The following is a 21,807-nucleotide window of genomic DNA, read 5'->3' on the forward strand; positions in this document are numbered from 1 at the left end:
TTCCCTACAATCAAGTGGAAATAAGGCTATTTTAAAACATTTTTATATTGCCTGAATTTACCCATTGCAAACATTTGCCCATTATAAAGAAAGTATTTAGCATACGTTTCTAGAAAGAAATGGTGCTCCATATTGACTGCTATGCACTTCTTTTATACTCTTATTAATTATGGTGTGTTTATATTACTTTTCAGGACCTTGAAGAATTGGATCCCGATTTCATCATGGCTAAACAGGTTGAACAACTGGAGAAAGAAAAGAAGGAACTTCAGGAACGCTTAAAGAATCAAGAAAAAAAGGTAAATGAAAGAACTGGTGAACTTTAACATGCCATGTTTAAAAGAATTTTTTTTTTTTTTTTAACAATACTTGTTTTCATGACATTCAGATTGACTACTTTGAAAGAGCTAAACGTTTGGAAGAAATCCCTTTGATAAAGAGTGCTTATGAAGAACAGAGAATTAGAGACATGGATCTGTGGGAACAACAAGAAGAAGAGAGAGTAAGGTTTTCATTTAATTATAATATTTTCAGACTGTAAGCTATAATTAAGTCCTCTGCCAGTAATGGGAACAGGGTTTCAAATTGATTTTTGTATTCTTTTGCCAGATATGGTGCTTTAATGGCTGCATGCTAACAGATTGGTAGACAGACAAATTTTCAGGATGGAGATTAAAAAATGAAACTTGTAAAATACAAAGGATAGCTGAAAAATTTATTTAAATAAAAAACAGCAATTCACATGCCATATAATTCACATGCTGCATAATACAATTCACATGCCACGTATTTCACCAATTTAAAGTGTACAGTTGATGGTTTTAGTGTATTTACAGAATTGTGCAACCTAATTTTAGAACATACCCCAAAAGAAACTTCATACCCATTAGCAGTCACTCCGTTTTCTCTCCACTCCCTCAGCAGCCACTAATCTCCTTTCTGTCTCTAGACTTGCTTGTTTTGGATATTTCTTATAGATGGAGTGATACAGTCTGTTTTTTTGTGACTAAGCAGCTCCTTCTGTAGTTTTGTTAGTCTGTCTTGTATGTATTTACCTAACGATACAAAAGCAACATTTGCAAATGCTTGTAGCAGCCACATTTGTAGTAAAAACGAGTGACCTCATTCTGGTTAAAATAACCACAAGCAGGAGACAACACACAGCTATGGAGGCTGCCCCTCCTTGGTTCCATTGGATTGTTGTCATTCTGGGCCTAGTGTTGCCAGTTTTTCCAGTTTTTTTAGAAGTTGTAATTTGTGTGGTAATTCTTTAAATGTATGAAATTAGAAAAATAAAAGTGTTACAGACCAGCTAGGATTTGCTCCATGTGCCCTGAAACCTTTTATTGTTTCACTTGGAGCACAAAGGAAAAGCTTTCCTATGTGAGTAATTCATCCTGCCTTAACCTCCAGTTTTTTTTTTTTTGGCGGTACGCGGGCCTCTCACTGCTGTGGCCTCTCCCGTGGCGGAGCACAGGCTCCGGATGCACAGGCTCAGTGGCCATGGCTCACGGGCCTAGCCGCTCCGCGGCATGTGGGATCTTCCCGGACCGGGGCACGAACCCGTGTCCCTTGCATCGGCAGGCGGACTCTTAACCACTGCACCCCCAGGGAAGCCCTCCAGTTGTTTTTAAGGAAGAAAATGCGTTAAATAATAAAGCCATAGTGCCTATTATACCATGAGGTATTTGTTATTTTGTTTTACTATATACATTTCAGTTTTTCCTCTATAAATGTTGTGGTACCATGGGGTTAAAACTGTTTCTTACAGATGCTCCAAGTTGTCTTTATCCATCTTCTGTCCCTGATTGTCTTCCTAGGGATGTGTTACCCTTCCATTTTTATGGCAGAATGGAAGGGGCAAAGGAACTTCCTGTAATTCTTCAAGAATATCTGTCAGGAATTGGGGCTAAATTAGTAAGCAGATAATGAATACATTGAAATTTAACTTTGTATCATGTACTTGCAGATTACTACAATGCAGCTAGAACGGGAAAAGGCTCTTGAACATAAGAACCGAATGTCACGGATGCTTGAAGACAGAGATTTATTTGTAATGCGGCTCAAGGCAGCACGACAGTCTGTTTATGAGGTGAACTTACTGGTTTCAGGGAAACATCTATTCATGAGCTTTTGGGTTTTACTTTAAGGATTCTTCTTTAACCTGGTGGTACATTCTGTCTTGAGCTAACATTTATAATCGTTATTCAAATAATATTTTAATAGAGGTATCTTGAAATTATTTTATAGGCCAAGTAACCATCACTATGAACAAATTTTTCTGAAGGTGAAAGTGGACTGCATAAAATTTGCTTTTGATACAAGCTTTCTTTGATTCAGAAAGGAGAAAACTAGATCAAAGTGTCCTGCTCTTAGTTTCTGACTTAATCATTTGATTTATTGTATAAAAATAAACCCACTGGGTATAGATAATATTGTCAGTTCAAAATTTAAAAAATTTGGCATGCGAGAACTTCAGTCATTTGGAAATTTGATTTTTATACTTAAAGGTTGCTTTCTGTGGTTCCACGAAACTTGGAATGATTTTGTAAACTTAAAACTTACTGCCAGTTTGTAGCCCTTGAAAATTTGATTGTTTTTTATTTTTTGGTAACCATTCAATTACAGGAAAAACTTAAACAGTTTGAAGAGCGATTAGCAGAAGAAAGGCATAATCGTTTGGAAGAACGTAAAAGACAACGTAAAGAAGAACGAAGAATAACCTATTATAGAGAAAAGGAAGAGGAGGAGCAGAGGAGGGCAGAAGAAAAAATGCTAAAAGGTAAAACTATATAGACAGACTGGAGGTATATGGGAAGGCTGGTGATAGGTCCAGTTTATACAGTCTTACTTAGAAAATAGAGGAATGTGGAACCAAGATGATTGGCTTTTTTTTTTTTTTTTTTTTTGGCGGTGCGCGGGCCTCTCACTGTTGTGGCCTCTCACTGTTGTGGCCTCTCCCCTTGCGGAGCACAGGCTCCGGATGTGCAGGCTCAGCGGCCATGGCTCATGGGCCCAGCCACTCCGTGGCATGTGGGATCCTCCCGGACCAGCACACAAACCTGTGTCACCTGCATCGGCAGGCGGACTCCCAACCACTGCGCCACCAGGGAAGCCCGGTGATTGGCTTCTTAACTGCAGCTAACTAGTTCTCAGGTTCTGACAACCCAGCTTGTAGTTTTCTGCAGTTTGTTATCTGTGAGGGTGTTAGGTCCTCTGCCAGCTTATGTCCACGTATTTGGTGTTCTTTTAAAAATTCTGCCTTTTAGTTTTTTATCACTGTAGTCTGTATAGTGTTAACATTTATTGAGCAACACATGCCAGATGAAGTCTCTCAGATGATCCTTTATCTGGCATCCCAGATGCTCAGGAGTTGGGGGAGGGATTCTCCTTTAGTTGTGTTGAGTGGCATAATACTTGTTTTCTTGAATATTTCTGATATTCAAGTTTAATTGATTTTAAACTCTTTTAAAATTCTTAAAAAGAATTTCCTTCCACCTTACGCTGCCTCTTTAATACCAGAGAAGTAGACCTAGCACTAGGGGAAGCGTGCAGGTAGGAGGCACACTTTATAACCTGATACGTTGTACAGAGCGGGAAGAGAGAGAGCGTGCTGAACGGGCGAAACGTGAGGAGGAGCTTCGAGAATATCAGGAGCGGGTAAAGAAATTAGAAGAAGTTGAAAGGAAAAAACGCCAAAGGGAGTTGGAAATTGAAGAAAGGGAACGTCGTAGAGAAGAGGAGAGAAGACTTGGTGATGATTCACTTTCTAGAAAGGTAAGTATAGACATCACTCTGTTTTTATGTGATGTGTGTTTATCAGCCAGGTCTCTTGCATGATGCGTTTGGTCAGTGCACGTGTCAGTGTCTGGGCTTGGTGTTTTAAATCACATTATTCACGTTTCTTTTTAAGTCTGGTATTGCTTTGTCTTCCCAAAGACAGAAGGTTCCTAGGGCAGTGGGGAGGGGATTAGAGTTGTTTTAGCAAAAGTTTGGATTTTATAATAGGCTTCAGTTTAGAATACTTAATTCTGTAAGAACTAATCCCATGAAACTAAGTATTTGACAAAAAGTAACACAGTTGTATGGAAGAGGGACTGTTTTGGTTCCCTGAAAGGAGTTACTGTGAATTAGGAGGATGATGTGAGGGTACTCAAAGATGAATCTGGGGGACCAGCAGTATTCAACATCCCTTTAGGAGCTTGGTAGAAATGCAGAATCTCAGGCCCAATGCCAAATCTTCTGATTCAGAGTCTGCATTTTAACAAGAGTACCAGGTGATTCAAATGCTGGTCTAAATGTTTATTTTTAATATGCATTCATGTCCAAAACTGACCTGTGTTTCTCACTTTATCTTGTGTAAAGGGGGGTATCTCTTTAATTCCCTCTGTGGTGGTGGCATTGTACCTACTTAACCACAGTGTTTTGAACCCCTCTCTCTCCATTCTGTCCCTGTGCTCCTGCCTTAATTCAGATTGTTTCTTTTGCCTGTATTACTTACTGGTCTTAACTATTTTCCCTGATCGTAATCTTGCCCAGCTTCAGATCTTCCTCTATACAGTGGCCTGCTTGGTTTTTCATAATATGCATATTTGATTGTTAGCCCTGCTCTTGGTTTCAAACCTTCCTTTGAGTGGTACTCACTGCTTAGAGCCAAAGGTAAAAAACATTCCTTAGCAGTCAGGGCCTTTTATGTTTATTGCTTTTTTCATTAGCTTCATCTATCACCATATTCTTCTTAGTCACCTATACTTTAGCTATTCTCAGCTAGTTTTATGCTTTATCGTGTCTGTGACATCTGCCTGCATGCTCTTTGTTTTTCCTGGGATGTGTCCATGCTGCCCTTTAAGTAAAATACTGCTTATTTTTTAAGGTTAGAGGTGAGTAGCTAGAGGTATCTGTGCCACACTTTTATTAAATGCTTAACTTTACTGGAGGACCTGCTACTAGTTATCTGTGTAGCCTTCAATTTGTTTTATAATATATAGATTCTTAGTTTTGTTATTCTTGGTGCTGATTTCTATGAGTATTCTTTTTCTGTTGGGCACAAAGTGCTGTATGTGTGAAATCAGAGTTACAGTGTTTGATTTGCTACATCCTGTTAATTTGCTTCATCTTCTGAAGTAGATGAGGTAAATCACCCGTGGTTATGGGTTTCTAATTCTTTTCATTAGTTTTTGAAATTCATTAGTTTTTGAAATTCTGTGTTCATCGTTTTTTTTGTTGTTTCTGTTTGTGGGCCCCCCTCTTCCCTTTCAGTTGGAGAGTCTTTAGTTATCTGTTAATGTTTAACATGGTAACTAGTATATGCGGCTTTATTCCTGACATTTGGTTTGGTGTTTTTTATTTGCTTCCATGTCCCTGCCACTCACCCCTTCCTTTCTTTAAGCCAAACTTCAGAAGTTTTCTCAGCTCATTTGTTGTGCTTTTCTCTATTCTTTTAGTGATTACCATCTGTTCTTTTCAAAGTCTAAACTCGCAGCCTGTAAATTTTGAGAACTCTTCCCTCTCTTCAGAACAAAACAAAATTTTGAGCACACCTTTTTATTGCCTCCAGTGCATTAAAACAGTGCTAATCTCTCTCTATTTAGAAATCATTTAACAGTTTTACAACCTTGTTGGCAACATGATTTAGTTTAAAATATGTTTACACTGTTATCACCTTTTCCCCTTTGCAGATAAGTTGTTTTGTATAGTGTTTTTTAAAATATTTATTTATTTATTTATTTTTGGCTGCTTTGGGTCTTTGTTGCTGTGTGCGGGCTTTCTCTAGTTGCGGCGAGCGGGGGCTACTCTTTCGTTGTGGTATGCAGGCTTCTCATTGCGGTGGCTTCTCTTGTTGCGGAGCACAGGCTGTAGGCATGTGGGCTTCAGTAGTTGTGGCACACGGGCTCAGTAGTTGTGGCTCATGGGATTAGTTGCTCTGCGGCATGTGGGATCTTCCTGGACCAGGGCTTGAACCTGTGTCCCCTGCATTGGCAGGCGGATTCTTAACCACTGCACCACCAGGGAAGCCCTGTGTAGTGTATATTTTATCAAGTAGTATTGTGTGTGTCTCAAAAGAGGTTTTGTTTTTCTCTCTCAGTTGAATAATGGTTCATTGGTTTGGCCAGTTCAAAGTCATCCTCCTCCAGAAGTTTAGAGACCTGTGCTCACTGTCCTAGTACATAATGGGAGGAGGGTTCTTGATAATAGTCTTAGTCTTGTTACTTTTGTAGATACTCTGCTTTATTCCTTGGAAGCTCTGAGCATATGGTCTGTTATTCACCCGTTTTGGCATGTGTGCCCTATCAGTCAGGATTCAATTTACTTAGAGCAGATAGAATTTCCTTAACTTAGGGAAATTTTTTCTCCTTTTCTTCTGGCCTTTCACAGTCCATCTCTTTTAATGTTTCACTTATTCTTTTCATCTCTTTGTCCTTTTGTTACTGGCTCTTTGAGATTCCTGTTCAGTTTATATGTTGATCAGTAGTGTTGCTAATGTAGTGCCTCTCATTAACTTTGCTCGATGTAGGACCCTCGTTGGGGAGATAGAGATTCAGAAGGCACATGGAGAAAAGGACCTGAAATAGATTCTGAGTGGAGAAGAGGCCCACCAGAGAAGTAAGTAGAGTTAAGGAAAATAGTACCAACAAATCATAGATCCTGTTAACATCTTACCAGTGTTTTTCTCATTTGGTTTATTTTGTAGGGGTGGGGAAAAGGGAGTTCATGAAGAATTGTACACATGTCTATTACTGAAATGTTTGCTTCCGTGCTTCTGTAATTACTGACTTATAAATATCTTGGGAAATATGTGCTTCAGTTTTTTTTTTTTTTTAATTCCCTAAACTAATAGTATTGAAGTTAGAGTAAGAATGAACAGTTCCATAACATTTTTCTCATCGTTTAGAAAGCTTGTAGTAATAGATTTAGAAATTGCTAAGGTATTTCTCATAAAGTGCAGATAACCTTTTAAAGGCACTTGTCTGCTTATTGGTTTAATTAATTGTTGTTGTAAGATTTTGGATTTTGTGTTGTTTTTTAGTGGAACATACTCTTTTAGGAGTAGGATTAATGAATTTAGACTGAAGTGATTTTTAGAAGTGAGTAACATCACTCCCAAAAAGATCACCTGCTTTTAAGAAAATTTACTCTTAAAGATGTTTGGCTTGTTACTCTGTAGGGAGTGGAGACGTGGAGAAGGGCGGGATGAAGAGAGGCCTCAAAGAAGAGATGAAGATCGACCAAAGCGTTTGGGGGATGATGAAGAGAGAGAGTCCTCTCTTAGACCAGACGATGATCGGGTTCCCCGGCGTAGCATGGATGACGACAGAGGCCCAAGACGTGGTCCTGATGAAGATCGGTTCTCTCGCCGAGGGGCAGACGATGACCGGCCTTTTTGGCGTAATGCAGATGAAGACAGGCCTCCCAGACGAATTGGCGATGAAGACAGGGCTAGCTGGCGCCAGGTGGATGATGACAGACCACCTAGACGAGGACTGGATGAGGACAGAGGAAGCTGGCGAACAGCTGATGAGGACAGAGGACCTAGGCGTGGGATGGATGAGGACCGGGGGCTGCGCCGAGGAGGTGCGGATGAGGAGAGGTCGTCCTGGCGGAACGCTGATGACGACCGTCCCAGGCGGGGCGTGGATGATGACCGGGGTCCCAGGCGTGGGCTGGATGACGATCGAGGACCTTGGCGGAATACCGACGATGACAGATTTTCCAGGCGCAGTGCAGATGATGACAGATTTTCCAGGCGCGGTGCAGATGATGACAGGGGGCCTTGGAGAAACACGGATGATGATCGGATCTCAAGACGGGCGGATGACGATCGGATTCCCAGAAGGGTTGATGACTCAAGACCTGGTCCCTGGAGACCATTTGTCAAACCAGGTAAAATTCTGGTATTCAAGAAACCAGATTGGATGCTTCATAGATGTAATCTGCTGGATGTGTTTGCAAATACAATGTGAAATTCTACACCAGCTAATCTCCACTGTTCTGTAGAGGATAGCAAGTTATTTCAAACAAGGAGATCAGATCTCAGGTGACAAATTACAGTTTGATTGTTAAGTAAGAAGTGTTCTTTTCAAATGAAAAAAGTGAAATTTTAACAGATTTATGACAGGTTGGGCCATGTTACTATTTTTAGATAAACTGGTCTTTTATCTTTCCTTGAATATGTCTGCAGTGACTTTTATGTCAAAAGCTTGCCTCTGAGATCTTTCACACCAAAACAACTAGCTTCACCCCCTTTTCTGCTTTAGTGATATATGCACTTTATTTTCCTTCCTTGTTGACTGCTTCTTTGAGGGCCCACCCTTCTGTACCCGTCCCTGAGTGTCGGTGTTCTTCAGGTTCTGTCCTGGAGGACTAGCCTCCTCATATAAATAATGAAAAACAAAATATACTTAACTAAACATTTATCTGTACTCGTCAACCATGGGATTATGTTCATGAGAGGAGCCCATTTCTTTACTTCATCAGTCTTAGGCCTGCTCATCCTTTCATACTTTTTATTATTCTTGAGTAATATGTACAGGTCTGTGACTTCTGTCACTGTCTTCTCCAGATGACTTCTCCCCTTACTTTCAGACCTGTGTTTTCAACTTTATATTGCACCTGTAAGTGTTACTGACACTTGCAACTCAACCCATCAAAACTGAACCCCCCCCCTTCTCCAATACACACACACACTTCAGGGGCACCACTGTCCATCTGATTGTATAAGATGGGAGTTCTTTGCTCTTTCATCCTTTTTCTTACATCTTTTCAGTAACCATTGTAATTTGTTCTAAATGCAAATTTGAGCGGCTTCCTGCCCTTTATCCTTAGTGGTTTCTGTGGCATACTTGTGTTTCTTCTCACTTCATTCCACTGTGAAACTTTGTGACTTTGAGAAAGCCACCTAACTTTTCTGTGCCTTGTGTAAAATGGGGATAACAGTATAGTAGATTCTCATTAATTCGTGATAGTTAATGTAATATAAAGTCAGTGAATACTGAACCATTGCTCTTAAGGGAAGTACCAGGTTAGGTTTCTGTGAGCCCTCTGGTCAGTTTTTCAAGCAGTCAACACATAACCTTGTTTTATTTTTCTGTTTAAAGACACTTTATTTAATGTATATTATTGATTCATTAGCATTGAACTTACGTCCAACAGCACTGTAACTCATTCCTGAAAGAAGCTTATCTAATAAATTTATTTTTTCCCTAAGGCATATTGCCTTCTTGTGCTTGGGACTGCTGGGGCATAGGGCTGGTGGTGCACTTAAAAACTGAAATCACCAACAGAAAGCACAAAAATGTGAAAATGTGGCACTAACTAGATCACCAAAAGGCTACTGTTTAAAGTAGGAGAGCTGCCGCAAGAAGACAGCATTGTGTTGTTTGACCTCAGCTGAGAACAGGCCCGTCAGGCGACTCAAATATTTTGCCACTCTGTATTTGTCTGCGAGTGACTTGTAAAAGTGCTAGAGTATTAATTTTGGGATTATAGATTTTAGCAAGTAGCAAATTAGCAAGTGTGGAATAATCTACTTAGCTCAGCACTATGGGTAGGATTGAATGAGCTAATACAGGCAGAGGCTTTAGACTAGTTCTGTGGCACACAGTAATACAAATGTTAGTGACAATAACAATTATTAGTCTTGCAGCTGTAATACATTTTCATTGAAATCTCTGCTTCCTTTGGTTTCTTTTTGTGCGTGCGTGCGTATGTGTGTGTACATGTATATATTGTTTCTAGATTTGGACATCCCATGGCTAAGTGTGAGATATTGAGCAGGGCCAAAGGATTTATCCTTATTTCAGGACTTTTTATGGGTGGTAAATGGTGGGGGGCATGAATGTGAAAGGAAAGAGTCTTTAGTTAGAAAGGTTTTGAAAATGTTGCAAAGTATAAATGAACTAGTAATTGGGTTTCTGCCTCAGAGATCTAGATCCTACCCCTCACCCTTTGAGTTTTCTGCTTAAATGAGTTGTCTTTACCGTCAGAACAGATTTTTATACCTGAAATCTCTGCATATGGAACATTTAACCCAGGCTATAAAAGTTCCTATATGTTATATGTTAGAAAAACAATAATAGGTAGTCATAAATAGGAGTTGGTGGTTCCATGAAATGAGGTAAATGAATTTAGTTGGTGTTTTAAAAATGAGGTAGTGTCTTAATTAGCATTTGTAATGGTGATGGGTTAACATGAAGATTTATGGCTGCCAATCTGTTTCTTGAGTGGAAAATTGTTTTTTCTTTTTTTAAAAAACATAGGTGGATGGAGAGAGAAAGAAAAAGCCAGAGAAGAGAGTTGGGGTCCACCTCGAGAATCGAGACCATCAGAAGACCGTGAATGGGATAGGGAAAAAGAGAGAGACCGAGATAATCAAGATCGTGATGAGAACGACAGGGACCCGGAGAGAGAAAGAGACAGAGAGAGGGAGAGGGAGAGGGACAGAGAGAGAGATGGGGATCGAGAGGACCGCTTCAGACGGCCGAGGTTTGATATTCTAATTTAAAAAAAGTGTCTGTGGCATTACAGTTAGGATTCTTTTAATGCTCTCTTAGGCATTCCCAACTATTTTTGAAAAATGGTGCTCATCCCCTTCACTTCCCCCAATTTATCTAGTAGAATCATAGTGTAGATTTAAAAAAAATGAGAGGTCATCTTAATTGAACCAGTTCCCTCTCTACAGAGTGAGGACATGGAGGCTGGAGCTGTGTGGCTGGCTGTGGGCTGTGTAGCTCTATGGCAGTGGAACCAGTCGAGGTTCTTCACTGCCATTTGCTTTTCCCTTGTGGTTGAGGTCAGTTTATTGCCTTTAAATTATTAAAAGCCTCTTTACTGTTATTAGTAGTAAGAATTTTAGCTTACTTCCTCTGGTCAAAGTGGCTTTGTACTAATCTAGACCAGTACAGTTCAGTACAGTTTCCTGCAAGGATGAAAATGTCCTGTATATGTAATGTTTGTCTGGTAACCAGCAGTCACGGTTTGACTGTTGAGCATTTGGAATGAGTAATGACTGCTGTGTTGGACAGTGCAGAGCCAGGTGTTCTCATTTGACCTCCATGCCTTGAGGCATCAGTTTGAGGTCAAGTCACGAGTTTAAACTTTATTCTTGTTACTATTTGCTAACTTGGATGTGATATATTCACTTAAAATTAACCCGTAGAGTCTAATGACAGAACTTAACGTGTCATTTTGAATGGCTACAGGGATGAAGCTGGCTGGAGAAGAGGACCAGCTGAGGAATCTTCAAGCTGGAGAGATGCAAGTCGTCGAGACGACAGGGAGCGGGATGACCGCCGTCGGGAGAGGGATGAGCGCCGTGATCTGAGAGAGAGGCGAGATGACAGAGACCGAAGAGGACCTCCTCTCAGACCAGAGCGTGAGGAAGGTAGAGATGTTCTTTCTGTATGACCGCTGAACCCTGGAGAGCCATAATATATGAGGGAATTCAGGGTTTTGTTATGTCTTAAATTTTATATGAACACCAAAAACAAGATGGACAAGTAGATCTTCTATTTCATTTAGAGTTGAAGGTTCTCACAAACTTACACACTGGTTGCTTTGTGAAGTTTAGCTCATCTTTAAAGTATAGTAGTAGACTAATTTAGTGGTGTAGTAAGCAATACCTGTATTGATTTTACAAAAAGAGTTTATTTTATGTAAAGAAGGAAAGAGGTAAGGTCCTGGTAGATAAGCACAAAGTGTAAAAAATTCTTTCTCTGGAATTGTAACAATGGAAGCTTTAGTAAAAAATGCTTTGTTTAAAATGACCGTAGCACTTAAGTAGTTGCCTCCCAAGCTTTTACTATTTGGTTTGTTAAAACCAGATTGTAAGGGTATTTCTTCTTTGATAGCCGTAATGAAATATATTGTTTCATTTATTTGCTGTTAAATCTTCTTCAACAGGAGCCAAAAATCCTTGAAAAAAATTTTTATTCAGCCAGATTTTTGTCATCTTATCCTAAACGTAAAAAAAAATTAGGACACTTCCCAGGCTGGTGATTTCTTCTTGCTTGCAAACTTATATTTCTAAGTCTGTATATTGTTTTAAAGGCTCTTCAGAAATTGTATCAAAATGATTAAAGTGTATTTAGCTTTTATTGTTTTTTTTTTTTAATGATTCTCTATCACTATCTTCAGTACAGGATTTCCGAGTAATTTGAGGCATTCCTTTTGCTTCAGTTCTGTTTAGTCTGAGCTAATAGCATACAGTACAAATTTATTCTCTCTCCTTTTTTTTAAATTAAAAGTAAGTTCTTGGAGACGTGCTGATGACAGGAAAGATGACCGGGCAGAAGAGCGGGATGCCCCTCGTCGTGCTCCTCCTGCAGCTCTTTCAAGAGATCGAGAAAGAGATCGAGACCGAGACAGAGAAGGTGAAAAAGAGAAGACCTCATGGAGAGCTGAGAAAGATAGGGAATCTCTTCGTCGCACTAAAAATGAGACTGATGAAGATGGATGGACCACAGTACGACGTTAAATCTCAAGATAATGGACTCAGACTCATGTCTTTACATAGGTTTGATCACATTCAAGGAATTATTATACTTGTGCTTCAACCAGTCTAAATTGGACTCTTTAATGTCTCACCATAACACAAAAAGCATGAACTTGTATTAACCCTATGTAATAGGTTGATCATGCACCGTATCCACAGAAGGTTGGAAAACCATGCCATTTTTTGGAATTTGAGGTGTTGCATTGTTTCATCAATCATTTGTTTACAAAAAAGAAAAACAAAAAAATAAATTTAAAATGGGAATTCTTCAGGTATTCAGTAACACCTGTATCTTGGTATAGAACTGATCTTTTTTCTTTTGATTTCGAAATACCTGATATTAATTTGGAATGAAGTAGGATTCTGTTATAGAAAATGTATTTGAAGATGCTAAAGCAGAGAGCTGAAACAATTCTCACACCACTAGCGGTTGAGACATACCTCTAGGTATTTTGAGGTATTTACTATTTACTAAATTTAGAAAGTTTTTAGGTTTACTGTAAGTGCAGTAAACATTAAACACACCGGATACAGAGGAATTTTCGGTAGATTTTACTTGAGAGAAGGTAAGTATAAACCAATTTGCAGTCATTATTGTAATGACAAGAATACTGCTAAAGTGTGAATCCAGAACAGATACATACAGCTTTTAAATTTTAAAGCATTTGGTAAACTGTTGCTGAGTTTTTTCTGTTGCCAATAGCAAACCGCTTTTCCATTTATGGAGAATTCATGCCTTTCAAGCATTTTAAATATGACGATATTTATAAATGTGTGGTTTGGAGGAATTGTTTAAATTGTTTTTCCTAATTTCCTTTCTCTTCGGGATAGATTCTTTCACCAAGTAATTTGTAGTAATGACTGTGTTGACTTCAATTTTGGAGTGTAGTAGCTATGTTAAAGATTGACTATTTGGTCTTATTGAAGCCAACACAGAACTTGCTGCTGTGTTTTTTCTTCAATGGTAAATAAAATACTTAGAGAATTTGTTTTAGTGTTGATTTGTGGTTACAGTCAAAGTGTTTTGTTTATAATGCTGAGCTTGCGTATTCAGTTGAGGTTTTTTCACTTGAGTTTTTACCAGTGCTGTTAAATTTCTCACTGTTGGGTATCAAAGAACATAACCTAAATATAACAGAAAGCAAATGTGGCTAGGATGTTTCCACTAAAACGTCCTCCTCTGTTCCTTGATGAACCCCTTAGTTTCCTTGTAAAGCTGTCCTCTCTGTGAGTACGGTGTGTGTGCAGTACATCTTGGGGTTTCCCCTGAAATTAGAAAAATCATAATTAGTTTCACAGAATGTTAGTTGCAAATTTATAGCGGCTATAGGCACTTATATTCTTCCTGGTGTGAGTAGTGGTGAGAATTTCTGTTGGTATAGCCCTAAGGCCAGAAGAGGGAGTATTGATGCTTTTTTAAAACTTAATCAGATGCAGCCTCTCCTTTTGGACGTTAACAATGATAGAAACCACTTTAGAGCTGCAGCCGGATCCCGAGCCAGCCGAGCAGCCTTAGCTGCTAGCGGGGTGGCAGCGGCGCCTCCCCCTCCTCTCCGGGAGACCACCGGATCACCTCTCCCCTTGGCCTCGCCATAGCGACCTACGGACAGAACTGCCCGCGGCCAATGTGTATTCCTCCATCATATGCTGACCTTGGCAAAGCTGCCAGAGATATTTTCAACCAAGGATTTGGTTTTGGGTTGGTGAAACTGGATGTGAAAACAAAGTCATGCAGTGGCGTGGAATTCTCAACATCTGGTTCATCTAATGCAGACACTGGTAAAGTTACCGGGACCTTGGAGACCAAATATAAATGGTGTGAGTGTGGTCTGACTTTCACAGAAAAGTGCACCACTGATGATACTATGAAATCACTCTTGAAGACCAGATTTGTCAAGGTTTGAAACTGACATTTGATACCACCTTTTCACCAAACACAGGAAAGAAAAGTGGTAAAATCAAGTCTTCTTACAAGAGGGAATGTATAAACCTTGGTTGTGGTGTTGAATTTGATTTCGCTGGACATGCAGTCCATGGTTCAGCAGTTCAGCAGTCTTTGGTTATGAGGGCTGGCTTGCTGGGTACCAGATGACCTTTGATAGTGCCAAGTCAAAGCTGACAAGGAATAACCTTGCAGTGGGCTACAGGACTGGGGACTTCCAGCTACACACTAAGGTCAATGATGGGATGGAATTTGGAGGATCAGTTTATCAAAAAGTATGTGAAGATCTTGACACTTCAGTAAACCTTGCTTGGTCATCAGGAACCAACTGCACTCGCTTTGGCATTGCAGCTAAATATCGTTTGGATCTCACTGCTTCCATTTCTGCAAAAGTCAACAACTCTAGTTTAGTTGGAATGGGCCACACTCAGACTCTGAGGCCTGGTGTGAAGCTTACACTGCTCTGGCAGATGGGAAGAGCATTAATGCTGGGGGCCACAACCTTGGGCTTGCCCTGGAGCTGGAGGCTTTAATCCAGCTGAAAGAAACCTCTGGGATATCAGAAGACAGGGCCTTAATGTATTTCCAGTGTCACCAGCAGGCTTCCCCCACCTCCACCCAGGAAGGTGATCAAAACAAAGGATGATCTAAAGAGCTGTGTTTTAAATATTTAGGCAGTTACTTGTTAGCTGGTTTCTAGTTGAATTGGTTATCTAGTTACCAATGCTGCAGTCCTGCAGTCACCTCTACATTATTTACATGTATTTAACTGTTAAATGCGCTACCCACCAAAAATGAAATAGACCTTTATGAAAACTGAAAAAAAAAAACTTTAAAAATTTTTCTTAATATCTGGATTTCAAACAAGTGAAAGTCTTAAAAGGTCCTCTTTTGTGAGGAGAGTCTTTTGTAACAATTGAAAACACTTGGGGCAGTAACCTGCTGTGTCTTAAGTTACTAGAACAGGACTGTGCCTGGGCCACCACAGATAGGCTGCAGCAGACGATTCATTTACGCTGATTTGTTTAGATGAGTTATAGATGCGTGTCCCAAGTTCTTTGTCCTGGGTATTGGAATCAGAGCACAGGGTAAAGGCGGAATAGTCTGCAGCTGCTGTGATCCTGCTCTTAGGTTTCCACTCTCAAGGCCTCACAGCCTTACCCCCTCCCCCAGTTTATTCACAGGTGTCAAAGGAAAGCTGAACGACCAACCTACTCACTGTCTTCCATGTTGCCAGTGGTTTCTGCATTTTTATTTTTATTTTATTATTTATTTTTTTTGCGGTATGTGGGCCTCTCACTGTTGTGGCCTCTCCCGTTGCGGAGCACAGGCTCCGGATGCGCAGGCTCAGCGGCCATGGCTCACTGGGCCCAGCCGCTCCGCAGCATGTGGGATCTTCCCGGACTGGGGCACGAACCTGTGTCCCCTACATCGGCAGGCGGACTCTCAACCACTGCGCCATCAGGGAAGCCCAGTTTGTGCATTTTTAGATGGGGATATTATTGGTGTCAATATGGATGGATCTGAGGGCAGAGACAACGGCGTGGATACTTTTTAACACTTCAAAAAATTGGGTTTCTTTTATCCTAAATTTAGCTTTTCAAGTGTTTAAAACATGTTTCAGATTGAGAGTTGCTTTTAAATGTACTAGTGTGGTTAGTAAACTTTTCATAAGATATCTCTGCAAAACTGATACTCCCTGTTCATGCTTAAAATACTGGGAGTTAAAGTTACCTGGAGAACAGGCAAACTTGGGGGGCTGATATGGTTATGTCACCTTAACCATATCTTCTGGTCTGGAGAATGCACCTCAGTTAATAATGACTCTTAAAAAGGTACAATTAGAGCAGTGGCAAGAGGTAACAGGAATTCATGTTGACCTGAAAACTCCTTAAAAAGTCTAATTTAAACTGGTATGTTTTCTAGCAAAACTGAAGAAAATAAGTTAATTTCATGGTTTTATTAAGCTACTTGAGTTTAGGCCTAGTCAAGTGGATTATTTTTTCCTGACCAAGAAATAGTCCTGTCCATCCCCCCGCCCATGCATCTTCCTTTGACCAATAAACGCTCATAGCTAATCCCCAGTGTTTTTTTTTTCTTTGCGGTACGCGGGCCTCTCACTGTTGTGGCCTCTCCCGTTTGCGGAGCACAGGCTCCGGACGCGCAGGCCCAGAGGCCATGGCTCACAGGCCTAGCCGCTCTGCGGCATGTGGAATCTTCCCGGACCGGGGCACGAACCCGTGTCCCATGCATCGGCAGGCGGACTCTCAACCACTGTGCCACCAGGGAAGCCCGCCCCGTGTTACTTACAGCAGCTTCAAAGGATGTTCAAATCAGGCAAAGTTGCTGCGGAGGAAGTTAGTTGTTTACCATGAAAGCAGTCTAATTTTTAATAACCTAGCTAAGCTCTCCTGGAACCTCTACAGACTAAATCTCTTGCTGGTGTTTTCAGATAGTGATTTTATACATTTCAGATGACTTCATCTTAATTCATTTCTTTTGCCTTCTGTGTCTGTCCTGATGGTAGATATGGTGTGGTGCTCACTACAGTGGATTTGAAAATGAGGGTGGGAGGTTAAAGTAGGAGTCAAGCACCTTTGCTAAGGATTAGATTTAATCTCATTTATGGATAACTGGTGGGATTCCAGAAAGAAAAGGGTCATCTTCCAGTGAGAATGGGAACATGAGAGAGGCTGTGTTCCTTGTCTCCACCCCCAATAGTTCCTTTAATTAGTGCTTATACCAGTTTGAGGACTGCCTGTGATGCTTAAAGCCAATATAGCCCAGAGTGGAACCTTCCTGAACCCAGGTTATTACATTGACCTTCCAGAGCTCAAAGGATTCCATCTTACATTTAGTTTGAGAGGCAACAGCTGGAATGAGCTTTCCACTATTCAGGAACTCTGAAATTGAGCAATTCAGACAGTGAATTAATACTACGCCCTTTTGATCTGAAGGATGACAGATGTTTTGAAAAACTGGAATGGGGTGGGGGGCATAGACAAAAGGCCAAGTACCAGAGTTAAAGGCAAGATTAATGAATTAACATACTGTTACTGTATAAATGCACAAGTTTTTTTAAACAGCACCATTTTCGAGTGTGTACACAATATTATAACTTGGCAGGACTTTTAAAGGTGGAAAACGCTAGTTGCTCGTTCAGTAATAAAAGATCTGGTACATAAAAGGATAAGGAGCTGTATTCTACCTGCTACATCCAGCTAGGACAGAAACAAGCCACAAGGAGGGCACACCCACCCAAACTAATACTGGAAAGTTTACTAAGCCTTCACTTAATGATGCTACCAGGCAGGGGGGCTTGATTCGCCTGGAATTATAACTGATTAAGGACAACAGAAATATTACTTGTTTCAAACAATAAAAGTCATTTTGCTGACATTCCATAAAATCGCCAGTTCAGTTAAGAGGCTTTTAAAAAAATATTCTAGACCTAATAAAGTGCCTCCATAAAATTAAACATCCAAGATTAGACTGAGACAATTTCATACTGATGCGCATCTAAAATAGGTCGACGTATAAATAAACAGCGCCTCTAAGTTGCCACATTTCAGTTAGCGAAATACCCAGCCTTCACCGTCTGGATGTGCACAAACCAGAGATAAATCAAGACTTTAGCGTCTACTCTCAACCACTCTTCGACAGGAAAGTACTCAGTACCGTCGGCTTCCTTTGAGAAAACCAAGACATCCCAAGTTGAGCCAGCTGCTGAGCTCCATGCTCCCCAGCAGCAAGGGAGAGAAAGTGCGCAGACCAAATACGAGAGTGAGCAGGCGGCGACCCTGGTGGCGTCAGGTGGCAGCAGCAGACCAGAGCCCGGGTCCTCAACGCAGCTTCTTGCCGGGCAGGCCGTCCCTGGCGCTGCGCGGCGGCGGGCGGGTGGCGGGTGGCGGCGGCACTTTGGAGAGCGGACAGTACTTGATGGTGTGTGCGTTGTCACCACTGGCGCCGCACAGGGGGCACGTGTAGCGGCGCAGCACGGGGCACAGCACTCGCCCGTCGGGTCCCTTCAGGATGTGGGTGGTGTAGAGCGCCACCGCCTCCTTGTTGTTCCGGCAGAACACACACACCTGCAGCTCAGGCTTGAGCAGCCGGGCGGCGGCCGCCCCGGAGGCAGCGTGCAGCCTGGGCTCAGCCGCCCACGCCGCGGCCCGCTCCTCGCGCGGCGCCACTTCGGCGGGGGCAGCAGCGGCGGGGGCGCAGCCCAGCAACACGGCGGCGGCGCGACCAGCGAACGGGCTCAGCTCGGCAAAACGCTCCTCCAGCAGCCCGGCCTCGGCGGGGTCCGCGCACAGCTCTAGCGTGCGCAGCTCCAGCGCGCCCCCCAGGTAGCGGCCCCGGGATCCCGGCTCGTCGCTGTCGTCGTCGTCGTCCTCGTCGTAGTCGGGCGGCCCCAGCGCGGGCCCGGCCCCAGCGTGGGGAGAGCAGCACGACGAGGAAGAACAGGAGGGCGGGGAACCCTCACCGCCTCCGTCCCCGCCGCGGGCACAGCCGAAGCGCGGCTCCCCGTCCACCGCCTTGGTGATGAGCGTGGCGAGCCCCAGGTAGTCGTTCCACGAGCTGAAGGGCTGCGGGTGCACTGGGCGCTGGGAGCTCACGTAGCGGGCGCTAGGCACGAGCGCCATGGGCGGGGGTGCACGGCCGCGGCGGGGCGAGCGGGGCGCCCAGGGAAAAGCCTCCATGGGTGGGCTACGGGCCGCGCGCGCCGCCTCCCCGCCGCCGGCGCTGGCCGGACGGAAGGGACGCGCCGAACCTGCCCGCCGACCTGCCTCGGGGTGGGGCCGCTTCGCCGCCTTTTATCGCGCCCCGCTCCTCTCCGCCCCCGGCTTCGTCGCCTCGGCCCTGCCCCCTGCCCTCCCCCGCCCCGGCCACCTCGCCCGTGCCCCGGACCGAGGCGGAGCTGAGCGGAGGCGGACGCGCGGGGGGGCGGGCGGGCGGGCTGGCAGGCAGCGAGCGCGCTCTGCTCCGGCCCGCGCGGCTCCCGCGCCCCACGCGCTGCGCCAGCCTAGCCAGCTGCGGGGCGGCTTTCCTTCTGGGAGTGGGCGGGCGAGGCACCGCCTCGGGCCGCTGCGCTAATTGGCTGCCGACCTGAGCCCCCTGCGCCACGGGCGCCGCTCCGGACGCTGATTGGTGAATCGGGGGAGGGGGCGTGCCCTACCGCGCAGCTGGTAGGGGTGGGGAAAGTAGGGGAGAGGAGTACGGGAGGGGCGGCGGCAGGGGCCCGCCTGAACCTGAGCCTGTTCCTTGTTCTCTGGGTTTGGAACCGATGACCAGGCCTGGATCTCCCTCGGCCTGGTGGTGAGACCCACCTCCCAGCCTTTAGTGCCCTGGGCTAGCCTTCTGCCTTCTGAGAAACCCCTTCTCTCCTCTCTCCTTCTCACCAGCATCGGCAAGAAAAGACGTGGGGAGGCAAGACTTGGCGCGACCTAAGGATGCAGTTTTTAAGTCAGAGTAGCCCAGCAATCAAGTAACTTCCGTTTGCACAGCGTTTTGGCGAGCTTTCAACTGGGTGAAATCCTCGCACAAACCTCAGAGAGGTTCAGAGAGCTTTTGGTTCTTGCCTAGTAAGTAGTGGAAGGACGCAGGACTTTCCCACAGCACGACGCACCTCCCAACAGGTGTTCCGAGACTAGGTGGCCCTTAGCTGGTGACAGGTGGGGATGCGGGCTGAGCCAGACAATCTTCCGGCCTTAGGACAGTGATTGGTGTGTGTGTGTGTGTGTGTGTGTGTGTGTGTGTGTGTGTAGCTCCCCAAGCTCCCTGCCCCACCCCCAACCCTGGGGCGGGGGGCTGTATTAAAATCTTAGATGTATGTGCAATTTGAATAACAGTGTATTCAGCGTCACAGTTGAATACTTTGAAATGAATAAAATTTTTTTCTAAAAACTTGAAAATTAATCAGAAGACTTGATTAGGTGGCCGCAAGGTTGTTATGTCCTTGCCAGGAGAAGCAGCAATACAGTTTTTAAAAAGATGGAAAGTAGGAAAGGTATTAGCTACTGGGAGGATTCTTGTAGGGTACTGTGGGACAGGGAAAACGCCTCCTCTGGTGGCTGAGCTGGCAGGCAGGGTTGGCTTCATGGGGCAGGGCAGCGTTATCCTTCCTCGCTCTGGAGGAGCTGTGGCTATTGAAACAAGGACTGGGAGGCTGGTGTTGCAGCCGTCATTAGTGGTCATTAGGCTATGCTGATGGGTTTGGCTATGCCCAGCCGGTTTAGAATAGCCCAGGAGGGGATGTCCAGAACCTAGCGCTGGCACAGGTTAACATTAGAATGAATGAGTGAGTCAGAATGTTAGCAGTGGAAGGGATCTTTGGGATCATTCACTCCGATCTTACTTTACAGATAAAGAAAATGAGACCCAGAGAAGAGAAGGGCTCCTTTAAGGTCACGCGGTGAATTTGTCACAGCCAGAACTAGGACTCAGGCCTCTTCATGACTGGCATGGTGGCCTTCCCACTATATCATGGAACCTGAAGGTATTTCAGACTTTGAGTCTGTGCATGCATCAGCAGAAATCTAGTGTAGCACACAGGGAAAACTGGAAGAAGAGAAGGGAGATGGGGCCTTGTGCCTTTGGCGTGGGCCCCTGCCCTCAGGAGCAATCCAGAGGCCATGTAGCAGGCATGGGGAAGGCCTTGAGGCGGTAACGTGTTGCCTGTTCCGGCCACCTGTCTGCATGTGGGGTGGAAGAAATGTTTTTCAGTCTCTTCCTCACCTACTCCCTAACAGTTAAGTCCCCAACCAGGCAGTGATATTCTGCACTTGCCAACACAGTTCCTTTTCCAAGTTTGTGTTGGCACTCAAGTTAAAAAGCTATTCCTTTATTTCCTCCCGTCTCCCACCAAAAATAAATAAAAGGGCCCAGATGGCGTGGGGCTCCTGCAGAAGTGTGGTGGGTTTGCTGACACTGAACTCCGAGCTCTTACCACGAGAACGCTGGCCCCCAGAGTGGTATGAAGGATATTATTCTATAAATGGAAAATTCCTGCAGCCTGCATACTTGCAAGGTATGCAGGCTTTTCAAGTTCTGAAGACTGGAGCTACCATTCTGAGAAAAACTTCTGCAAGGAAAGTTTAAAACCGCCAGCTGCTGGGCCCAGTCCCCCTTGGTCAGACCAAAGAGAGGATGGCAAATAAGCGAGGCCTTCTTTCCTCCCTCACATGACTTTTTAGCCCTTGTGGTTTTGCAAGGGGAATAAACACTTTTAAGTGAACATGAATGGAAACAAATGCCTTGATTCGGAGCTACAGCCTGGGTGGGTGGGTTGTGGTGATTGTGAGATAGATGCCCTGGAGAGAAGTGAAAGGATGCTCATGTGTCCTGGGGCCTGGCTCCGTGCTCTTTCACTAGGGTG

The 21,807-nt window shown here is 43.7% G+C and overlaps 2 protein-coding genes and 1 pseudogene across 2 annotated transcripts in view; 2 read left to right on the forward strand and 1 right to left on the reverse strand.

The window, feature by feature from the left end:
* Positions 1-12,472, forward strand: part of EIF3A (eukaryotic translation initiation factor 3 subunit A) — a 32,776-nt gene extending 20,304 nt beyond the window's left edge. Inside the window, exons 13-22 of the mRNA XM_007469581.1 lie at positions 195-299; positions 389-502; positions 1,970-2,092; positions 2,629-2,782; positions 3,593-3,777; positions 6,515-6,603; positions 7,166-7,881; positions 10,257-10,482; positions 11,199-11,380; positions 12,243-12,472. Coding sequence (XP_007469643.1) covers positions 195-299; positions 389-502; positions 1,970-2,092; positions 2,629-2,782; positions 3,593-3,777; positions 6,515-6,603; positions 7,166-7,881; positions 10,257-10,482; positions 11,199-11,380; positions 12,243-12,472 — 2,124 coding nt within the window. The remainder of the gene's footprint in view (positions 1-194; positions 300-388; positions 503-1,969; positions 2,093-2,628; positions 2,783-3,592; positions 3,778-6,514; positions 6,604-7,165; positions 7,882-10,256; positions 10,483-11,198; positions 11,381-12,242) is intronic.
* A 1,643-nt stretch (positions 12,473-14,115) lies between these two features.
* On the forward strand, positions 14,116-15,078 carry LOC103089233 (voltage-dependent anion-selective channel protein 2 pseudogene; annotated as a pseudogene).
* Positions 15,079-18,274: 3,196 nt separating this feature from the next.
* Positions 18,275-19,132, reverse strand: NANOS1 (nanos C2HC-type zinc finger 1). The gene has a single exon (XM_007469582.1). The coding sequence runs from the start codon at positions 19,130-19,132 to the stop codon at positions 18,275-18,277; it is 858 nt and encodes a 285-aa protein (XP_007469644.1).
* Between the last annotated feature and the right edge of the window lie 2,675 nt (positions 19,133-21,807).

The sequence above is a fragment of the Lipotes vexillifer genome, unplaced genomic scaffold (assembly GCF_000442215.2).
Source record: "Lipotes vexillifer unplaced genomic scaffold, Lipotes_vexillifer_v1.1 scaffold240, whole genome shotgun sequence".
Classification (NCBI taxonomy): domain Eukaryota; kingdom Metazoa; phylum Chordata; class Mammalia; order Artiodactyla; family Lipotidae; genus Lipotes; species Lipotes vexillifer.

What these genes read in the sequence shown, in the direction of transcription:
- NANOS1 (XM_007469582.1), bottom strand. Translation starts at nt 19,132, where the DNA reads ATGGAGGCTTTTCCCTGGGCGCCCCGCTCGCCCCGCCGCGGCCGTGCA.